The 10,519-nt window shown below is 47.9% G+C and overlaps 1 protein-coding gene across 6 annotated transcripts in view; it reads right to left on the bottom strand.

The window, feature by feature from the left end:
- ccdc120a (coiled-coil domain containing 120a) overlaps positions 1-9,322 on the bottom strand; it is a 10,056-nt gene extending 734 nt beyond the window's left edge. The window contains exons 1-11 of one of the 6 annotated variants that reach the window (XM_078080868.1): positions 8,903-9,320; positions 6,908-7,059; positions 6,732-6,836; positions 5,462-5,577; positions 5,250-5,363; positions 5,046-5,181; positions 4,918-4,974; positions 3,399-3,492; positions 2,623-3,260; positions 1,837-2,062; positions 1-1,759 (exon numbers count right to left, since the gene is read on the bottom strand). The exon at positions 1-1,759 is cut by the window's left edge and continues 734 nt beyond it. In XM_078080868.1, coding sequence (XP_077936994.1) covers positions 1,678-1,759; positions 1,837-2,062; positions 2,623-3,260; positions 3,399-3,492; positions 4,918-4,974; positions 5,046-5,181; positions 5,250-5,363; positions 5,462-5,577; positions 6,732-6,765 — 1,497 coding nt within the window. In that variant the 5' untranslated portion in view covers positions 6,766-6,836; positions 6,908-7,059; positions 8,903-9,320 and the 3' untranslated portion in view covers positions 1-1,677. Of the gene's footprint in view, positions 1,760-1,836; positions 2,063-2,622; positions 3,261-3,398; positions 3,493-4,917; positions 4,975-5,045; positions 5,182-5,249; positions 5,364-5,461; positions 5,578-6,731; positions 6,837-6,907; positions 7,060-8,902 lie in introns of all 6 variants that reach the window. The other 5 variants (XM_078080866.1, XM_078080880.1, XM_078080874.1 and 2 more) reach the window with 5 other exon arrangements.
- Positions 9,323-10,519: the final 1,197 nt, after the last annotated feature.

The raw sequence follows: 10,519 nt of genomic DNA, 5'->3' as shown, positions 1-10,519 counted from the left end.
ATAAATAATCAGTCATCAACACTTCAATGGATCATTAAAGTCTTTCTGACACCATCAAACACTTTAGAAAAATTGCATTTCATTCATGTTGAGTTCAGGGATATTTGTATAAAAGAGTTCCCTAAAGCTGATTAGAAAACAGGCTGAGTGCGGTCGATCAATAAACGGATCAATCGACTCCGTGACATCATCGTCTGATTGTCACTGCAAAGGTTCGGAGCACATCATGGACTCCCTGGTCCTCTTATTGCTCTCAGACTGGATCTGGATTTGGTTCTGTTCACACCTGGTACCATCATTAGGGCCGCATCCTGCCGTGGTGCCCTCTGGGTAACAGGAAGCTCAACCCTCAGCTGGACAACGGATCAATTATGTCTGTCAACATCAAGTGTGAACATCCCTCAGAACGGATGGCATTGATTGGATTGGTTGTTCCCAGTGATACGTTGTTGTTGTTGTTGTTGTTGTTGTTGTCGCTGGTGTTATATTGTTGTTGCAGGGTTGTTTCAAGTAGGAGGTTTGACAAACTCTGTTTTGGCTGTTTAGAGTTGGTTCAATCAACTTGGAGTAGGTTGACTCAGAGTTGACACCTCTCTGTTTGTTAGAATGCACTACACACAGGCTGGAAATACACACACATGCTCATATTTAGAATAATATCGCTGGTATAAGCTGTACGATGGTGTTGGACCTGTAATGTGTTTCCTTCAGGTGCGTCCTGCTGAACTCCTCTTTAACGTCTCACTGGTTTGTGTCCAACAAAAAGGTTTAAAAGACGTTTCTCACGGCTCTGCATGCAGCAGCTTTACTGATATTCTAATGTTGTAAAGGAAAACACGTGATACTACACAAAGAATGTGCTCGTATGTGAGAGCACGTCCACCATGGGGACGTTACTTCTATGAGGACGGCTGAGGTCATGGACATATTTGATGGACGGTGAAGAAAAACGATAGTGTTCAAACAAGTAGTCATTTGGAAATGAGAATATATCTAATCGGCCTCAATATTCTCTCCTGACGTGTTTAACAGCCTGAGGAGTAAAAGCGCTTCTTCATCAACAGGATCGTCCAGAAAAGGACGTGACGTCTTCCAGAAAACACTTTAGTCTTTAACGTAACATCTTATTTAGTTCATATGTGTAAACTGATACAGAGTGAATGAATGAATGAGGAAAGTAAAGCGCACCCTGGTGTTGCTATTGTGCTAACCCTAACCCTAACCCTAACCCTAACCCTTATGCCCTGTGCTCAAACTAAGAATACCTGAGTCTCACCTGCTGGTTCCTGTCTGATTCACCTGAGGTCACCTGATCCGATCCCTCACACCTCATCAAAAGGTCTGCTGGTTTGAGCTGGTAAATATCGGTCAGTTGTCAGTCAGAAGTTAAAAAAAATATGTTTCTTTTCCTGATTGTCTGAGCGAATAGATTGAAGACATCATAGAAAGTGTAAACACGATACCTGTAGTTCACTACATGCTAGGTTTGGCATGTTTTATTACCCAGAAATCCTTTGCAGTTTGAGCATCTGGAATGCCACCACGAGGACAAATCGCAGCCTCTCTCAGGACAGTGACATTGTCACCTTCCGTGTGACCTCACGAGAGGCGGGGCTTCAGCTGAATCCCAGGATTGGTCGGAGTTTCTATCAGCTCGCGTCCTGATTGGTCGCTGAGCTAGACCAGAGTTCCAGGAGACGGCTGGTCTTCATGTGTGTGGGGAGGGAAGGAGTTGTGGTAGAGAGGGCCCTTCATGGACCTGAGAGAGAGAGAGAGAGAGAATCAGCTGGTCCGGCACAGCTGGAGGGCTACCTGTGCAGGTGAGCCGACTCCTACCTGCCCTGGAATGGCTGTCCGTGGAACGTGGAAGAATGCGCCAGGGTGGGACGTTGACTCTTCTCCGTCCAATAGGTGGACTGCTGGATTACAACGTGAGTCCTCAGGTCGCTCTGCAGAGCTCCTCCCCCTCCGACCTGATCGATGCCCCCTGTGCTAATCTTTCCGTTGGCCGGGTTTTGGTGGGCGGAGCCTTTTGTGTTCCTCAGGTACCAGTCCCTTAGACCTGTCAATCACACACACACACCCCGTGGATTAACAGACAACCTCCTCCTTGACGTTTTCTTAGGTCGACCCTTGAGTTCAATTAACTGCAAGGATCAATAAACTCAGTTGGCTTCCACATCAGAAATATTATTATATATTTTGGTTGATAGTGGACTCGCTTTTGGTGGACTGGTCAATGATGGACTGGTTGATGGACTGGGTTTTGGTGGACTGGTCAATGATGGACTGGTTTATGGTGGACTGGTCAATGATGGACTGGTCAATGATGGACTGGTTTATGGTGGACTGGTCAATGATGGACTGGTTGATGGACTGGTTTATGGTGGACTGGTCAATGATGGACTGGTTTATGGTGGATTGGTCAATGATGGACTGGTTTATGGTGGACTGGTCAATGATGGACTGGTTTATGGTGGACTGGTTTATGGTGGACTGGTCAATGATGGACTGGTTTATGGTGGACTGGTTTATGGTGGACTGGTCAATGATGGACTGGTTTGTGGTGCACTGTTTACTTCCAGCTCAGCTCGTGATGGAGCAGCATTGGACGGTGCCTACCTTCCAGTGCAAGGGTCTTGTGTAGGCTCCTGGTGGCCTCTTCCAGCTGTGCGTCCTGAACAGGGGGCAGCTGTGGTGGCCGGGGGGGCAGCAGGAAGGGGTGGGGGTCTGGCTGAATAGCAGACAGAGGAGAATCATTGGTATCCGCCTGACCCTTCTGCAATGGGAGGAAGGGGCCGCAGGACTTGGTGCGTGTCACCCTGACCCGGCGCTGGTCCCCCAGGTGGGTGCGGTAGGTTGGGGGGTCTCCTAGAGGCTGCTGGGAGGAGTAACCATTGAAGAGCAGCTGGTAGTTGCATGGGATTGGATGCTGGCTGTTGGGCTGCAGGTGCCGCTGTTTTCCCCACACATAGTCTAGCAGGACCTCACTATACCCCCCTCCCCTCCACCGGCCCACCTCCGCCCCCTCAGTGAGCCCGTTGCTGGTCATCCCCGTGGTTGGTCCCTCCAGCAGGGTCTCTCCTCTGACCATCAAACCCCTGTCCTCTGAGCTGTTGCTATGACAAGCTGCGTTGAACCGGACCCCGCCGGTATCGGAGGGGCCAGAGGAGTCCCAGGAGCGGGGGGGTGGAGGGGGAAGATGGGGGGGAGGCAGAGGGAGGGGCTTATAAATCTGGAGAGTCTCTGGATGGTCAGTCCTGAAAGACAGAATGGTGTAATGTAGCTGCTAACAGTTAGCTCAACGCTGACGGTTATCTGTGTGTGTGTGTGTGTGTGTGTGTGTGTGTGTGTCTGTGTGTGTGTGTCTGTGTCTGTGTGTGTGTGTGTGTGTGCACCTGATGTGCAGAGAGTTCCTGCTGGTTTTGTTCTGGGAGAAGAGTTTAACTGGAGAACCAGAGGAGACGAGGAGAGGACCAGACACACCGTCATCTGAGAGACAGAGACAGAGACAGATAGAGATTCTTTTGATTTAAAAAAACAACTTTATTTTATCTTTGCTTGTCTTGTCTTAAGGGACGATACATAATAACATAATAACAAGAGAACAAATTAGTCAACTACAAACATATGGTCAGGATACGGAGGATTGTGCGTGCATGTGCGTGTATGTGCGTGTATGTGCGTGTATGTGTGTGTATGTGCGTGTATGTGTGTGTATGTGCGTGTATGTGCGTGTATGCGCGTGCATGTGCGTGTATGTGCGTGTATGTATGTGCGTGTATGTGGGTGTATGTGCGTGTATGTGCGTGTATGTGCGTGTATGTGCGTGTATGTGCGTGTATGTGCGTGTATGTGCGTGTCTGTGTGTGTCTGTGTGTGTATGTGCGTGTATGTGTGTGTATGTGCGTGTATGTGCGTGTATGTGCGTGTATGTGTGTGTATGTGCGTGTATGTGCGTGTATGTGCGTGTATGTGCGTGTATGTGTGTGTATGTGCGTGTATGTGCGTGTATGCGCGTGCATGTGCGTGTATGTGCGTGTATGTATGTGCGTGTATGTGCGTGTATGTGCGTGTATGTGTGTGTATGTGCGTGTATGTGTGTGTATGTGCGTGTATGTGCGTGTATGCGCGTGCATGTGCGTGTATGTGCGTGTATGTATGTGCGTGTATGTGGGTGTATGTGCGTGTATGTGCGTGTATGTGCGTGTATGTGCGTGTATGTGCGTGTATGTGTGTGTATGTATGTGCGTGTATGTATGTGCGTGTATGTGCGTGTATGTATGTGCGTGTATGTGCGTGTATGTGCGTGTATGTATGTGCGTGTATGTGCGTGTATGTATGTGCGTGTATGTGCGTGTATGTGCGTGTATGTGCGTGTATGTGTGCGTGTATGTGCGTGTATGTGCGTGTATGTGCGTGTATGTGTATGTATGTGCGTGTATGTGCGTGTATGTGTGTGTATGTGCGTGTATGTGTATGTATGTGCGTGTATGTGCGTGTATGTGTGTGTATGTGCGTGTATGTGCGTGTATGTGTGTGTATGTGTGTGTATGTGCGTGTATGTGTGTGTATGTGTGTGTGTGTGTGTGTGTGTGTGTGTGTGTGTGTGTATGTGTGTGTATGTGCGTGTATGTGCGTGTATGTGTGTGTATGTGCGTGTATGTGCGTGTATGTGTGTGTATGTGCGTGGATGTGTGTGTATGTGTGTGTATGTGCGTGGATGTGTGTGTATGTGTGTGTATGTTTATATTTGTTTGTGGGTCTTCTGATATGAGTAGATCCACAAATGGACAACATGGACCTGTAGCCAATCAGATGTCTCCCTCATTTTCACCCAATCACATGAGCGCTCTCTCTTCATGTTCATGTGTCTTTCTCCTGGATGGACTGTGATTTATTCATGTGACTTGTTACCGTTTTCTAGACCTGCAGAGTCTGAAGTGGAGCCGCTGTCTGACCTCACTGTGTCATCTGGAAACACACACACACATTCAGTCATCGTCCTGCAACCACATGTGTGCGTGTGCGTGTAGGTGTGTTACCTGTGTGGCAGCCTCGGTGTACGGTCCTTTTGCCGTGCTGCGTGTGTGTCTGTGTGTTGTGTTCAGGGTCGCTGTGTTTCCGCAAAGCTGCACTGAACAAAGTTTTCTTCGGCTTTGAACGCTGAGAGTTTTCCTCCTGAAACACAAGGAGGCGTGTTTGTGTAGAAGGTAGCAGATCGCTACTCACAAGGTCACATGACCCACCTCTACTTGGCACTTTCTGTTTGCTTCGCGGGACGTCCCACGTCTCGGGGGCACAGAGGGGGGTTTCTCCCCCGCCTCTAGGGGGAAGTCACTGGGCAGCGCCCCCGTCAGCTCCTAAACAAGAACAACACACTCTGTGAGTCTGGTACACCGCCGTGATGAGATCTGATTGGATAATCCCCTCTGGGGGGAGGGGCTATGTGTGTCCTCACCGCCTCCTGCAGACAGACGCGTCTCAGCTCAGCCACTCGGGCGCTCAGCAGCGTCTGCAGGCTCCGCCTCCGCTCCTGCAGCGCTGCCATTCGCTCCCTGTGCTTCCTGAGAGGGTCTGCTCACACACACACACACACAGACACACACACACAGACACACACACACACACACACAGACACACACACACACACACAGACACACACACACACAGACACACACACACACACACACAGACACACACACACACACACACACACACACACACACACACACACAGACACACACACACACACACACAGACACACACACACAGACACACACACACAGACACACACACACACACACACAGACACACACACACACACACACAGACACACACACACACACACACACACACACACACACAGACACACACACACACACACACAGACACACACACACACACACACACTGCATTATGACTTGTAGCTGAAGTCCTGACTGATTTAATCTAATATAAAATAACCAGAACACGTTTCAGGCTGAAATGCTTCGTGCTCCAGAGGAGAAGTTCTAAATGAAAAGAAATAAGAAGATTATCTTCTCCATCTGTATTTTAGAGCCACACAAGGGGCACACAAGACCCCTTTGTGTGTCCCTTGTGTGGCTTTTCACGCCTCCTTGCGTCCTTGTGTGTGTCGAGACATTGAAGAGCTTTTGTGGGAAGAAATGCGTAAATATGACGCTTATACGAGCCGTCATTGGCGGGTTCAGAAGCGGGTTGGTTTCACGGAGGGAGATCGCCGCAAACGCCGGTTTGCCGGTCGAGAGGAACAAAGTCGTGGATGAAAATACGGGACAAATGTGTCCGTGATGAAAAGCAGCAGTGTGCGAATCGCTCTGCAACACACGCAGAACCATGAAGTGAAACGAGTGCGTCGACGCAGACGCAGACGCCGGCCTTCAGGCTTTCACTCTGCAGCAGGTTGCTAGGCAACGGGAGCAGTGGAGGTAAAGCTGATGACGCAGGCAGGAAGTCCCCCCGTAGGACAGACCGTCCCAATTCAGAGACCGGTCCGTTCAGCCTATGCGGTTGTTGGAGGACCAGCCAGGTCTACGAAGGCTGCAGGCTACAAGGATGCAGGCTACAAGGCTGCAGGCTACAAGGATGCAGGCTACAAGGATGCAGCCTACAAGGATGCAGGCTACAAGGATGCAGCCTAGCGACTTTGAGACACAGCTGTTCTCGTTGACACACTTCAACAGCACATTGCTCCTGTCTTTTCTCACCAGGTGCAGAGGTTAATCGACCTTTGACCTCCATGGCTGGTGTTTTCCCATACAATCAACACAAAGGGGATGAAATCTTCATCTCTTCATAATGTTGGAGAGTCACTGTGAAGGAAACACATTCAGGCTTGCTGCAGAACACTCATTGACAGTCAGTCAGTCAACCAGTAGGTCACCTGGGTTCATTAGAGCTCCAGTACTTCACTCCTTCAGCCATCCAACAGCCTGGAGCCCTCAGGACGCCTGGGGCTAGCTGCTAGCTGCTAGCTGCTACGTGTTAGCCGCACTTTGGCCTCTAGGGAGAGAAAGGCTCTTCAGGAGCTTTGACCTGAGAAGAAAACAAAAGGAGGAGAGGAGGAGGCGAAGGAGCATCCAGAATGAACAGAGACAAGCGGAGAGAAAAACAGAGACAGACAAAGAAAAGTGTGATGACCAAAGTGGAGGTTCCACATGGCGAGACACTTGTGTGCAGGAGGGTGATGTCATGTTTAACTAAAGAGCTTTCAGTGGCCAGAAGAAAAGAGAGATACAACTGCAGTACGTTTAATATTTAGCTTTAGTCTAAATGTAGGAGAGATTTGTCTTCCTCTTCCTACTGAAGCCTGCAAAACACACACACACACACACACACACACACACACACACACAGGTAAGACATGACGAATGAGTGTGCATGTCTGAGAATGTGTGTGTGTGTGTGTGGGGGATAAATGTAGGTCAGGCAGCCAATTCTCCGCATGGCAACAATATAGAAAATCCCAACTCTGAATACTCAAAGCTGATTGGTTGAGAGCTCCAGCCGGGGAGCCAATAACCTTTTAACCCACGGACCTTCAGTTTGTGTGTTTGTGTGGAATCTGTCAACTGGGTGTCATCACACAGACAGAACTAACTCTTATAATAAAAAGAGTTAAAGTCCCAGAGTGCATTGGTGTAAGAGCCATCGAATGAAAGAGCTTCAGACTCTGTTGCCGGGCAGCAGCTTCTGATTATGATGTAATCATCACATCACTCCTGTCGATGGAGTTGTCTCCATAGCAACAGAAGCTGAGGCACATGGGTAAAGTAGTTTTTGGAAACATTTAGAAATATGATTTGGAAATACATGAATGTGTATATTTACATATACATAAATATATATTTAAGTGAACAGTTCTCTTCAATGTAAATGAGAATCTACTAAAACTCTTTAACAGTCTTATTTTAAGGGAGCTTCTTGGATCCACGTTTTTATGGATGGAAGGCAGCGCAGGTACTGATTCAGGCTCTTGTCGTCTCCCTCCTGGACTCCTGTAACTCCCTCCTGCAGGTCTCCTGCTACCACCATTCCACCTCTGCAGCTCATCCAGAATGCAGCAGCTCCACTGGTCTTTAACCTTCCTAAGTTCTCCCTCACTCCTCCACTCCTCCGCTCTCTTCACTGGTACCGGTGGCTCATCCAGTTCTAAACATGGTGCTCACGTACCCCGCTGTGAATGGATGGGGTCCAGTTTACATCCAGGACCTGGTCCAACCCGACATCCCGACCTCTGACCTCTCTGCTCTGCATGTGATAAACTGCTTGTTCCTCCTCACTGAGAGCAAAACACTCGACTAGATCTCCACTCTTTGCTGTCCTGCTCCTAAATGGTGGAAGGAGGTCTCTGAAGACACCAGGACCACAGAGAGCCTTCACATCTTCAGACTAAAGACACACCTCTTCAGACTCTACCTCCACTAACACACTAACTAACTGCAGCACTTACATTAAATGGATGAATCAGAACTGTGAAACTACAGATCTAACCGGAAGTGACCGTTTATAACTTCCTGTTTGTTTCCTGCTCTCTTTACAGGTGCGAAGCAGACAAGTACATATCTTGTAATCGATGTATCGTGTCAAATTAAATGTACTATTATTATCACTGATGAACGCTGGCATCGGTAACAGGAAGTCAGAGAATGGTGACTTCCGTTTTGTCAGTGTGCCGGTAGACAGGCGAACAGGTGAACAGGTAAACACCGAGCCGTCCCTTCAAAGTGGCACGTGGCCCATAATAACAACAGGTTGACCAACGTGGTCGCTGATGAAATACACGTGGCTCACGTGTCAGACGCTTTCCCGCAGAGATCTGGTTACAACCGAAGAGCCGAATTGAAGAGGAGCTCGTGACAGCTGGAGGACACCACACCTTTATGACGTCACCGTGGAGCCCTGCCGCCACGAGCCGGGTGGACTCAAAGTGACCCGCTTCTCCGCGGAGGCTCCTACCTGGCCGTCCTCCGCCGGGGATCGAACCCGCGGACCTGCCGCCGCCCTCCGGTCCGCTGATCGTCTCACCTCAGGTGTGATCGATCGATAGAATCACTGCTCCCATCCGGGATCAGACGAGCCGATCGGCGCGGCCGCCCCGATGATCGATCATCGCAGATCGATGGTGTGATCGGATGAAGGATCCTCGCTCTTCATCTTCCTTCTCCTCCTCTTCCTCCTCATCGATAAAGCAGCAGCCTGAATGAGGAGCCGCTCCATCAGCACCGCGAGGCGCGCTCACAACGACTCGGGAATGCGCACGTCCGCGCGCACGGACTCGCATGTGTTGACGGATCAAACAGATCGATAATCACTTATTTTAAATGGAATAATCATTAAATAAACGCTTTGTCTTCCTGTGTTGAATCCATAAACTGAATCCATGAAAGATCTGAGAAAGAATAAATGTACAGTGTATATATATATATATATAAATAGTACATCATACTGTGTACTAGTGTGTTTGGGGGAGAGTATATGAAGTTCTATTAATATATATATATATAATTTAAATAATCTGAGATTCATTGAGTATAATAGAATATTGTATGTATATATTACACAACACATGTGTACAGGAAAGTCCCTTATCACATATTATCACATATTATCACATGCTTTACACCCATTCATATTATTACATGATTGATGACTAATATTCTCATTATTATAAGTCATTTCATTATTACTATCAATGTCATTATAGTTTCAATTATGAGGATTATTATTAGGGTCCACACCACTATGTACACGATGTACACTAAACACACCACTATGTACACTAAACACACCCCGATGTACACTAAACACACCACTATGTACACGATGTACACTAAACACACCACTATGTACACTAAATACACCCCGATGTACACTAAACACACCACTATGTACACGATGTACACTAAACACACCACTATGTACACTAAAAACACCCCGATGTACACTAAACACACCACTATGTACACTAAACACACCCCGATGTACACTAAACACACCACTATGTACACGATGTACACTAAACACACCACTATGTACACTAAATACACCCCGATGTACACTAAACACACCGCTATGTACACTAAACACACCACTATGTACACTAAACACATCCCGATGTACACTAAACACACCACTATGTACACGATGTACACTAAACACACCACTATGTACACTAAACACACCGCTATGTACACTAAACACACCCCGATGTACACTAAACACACCACTATGTACACGATGTACACTAAACACACCCCGATGTACACTAAACACACCACTATGTACACGATGTACACTAAACACACCACTATGTACACTAAACACACCACTATGTACACGATGTACACTAAACACACCCCGATGTACACTAAACACACCACTATGTACACGATGTACACTAAACACACCCCGATGTACACTAAACACACCACTATGTACACGATGTACACTAAACACACCACTATGTACACTAAACACACCACTATGTACACGA

The sequence above is a fragment of the Gasterosteus aculeatus genome, chromosome 2 (genome assembly GCF_964276395.1).
Source record: "Gasterosteus aculeatus chromosome 2, fGasAcu3.hap1.1, whole genome shotgun sequence".
Classification (NCBI taxonomy): Eukaryota; Metazoa; Chordata; class Actinopteri; order Perciformes; family Gasterosteidae; genus Gasterosteus; species Gasterosteus aculeatus.
The sequence above is the reverse complement of the archived record's forward strand: the minus strand, read 5'-3'. Positions and strand labels throughout refer to the sequence as shown.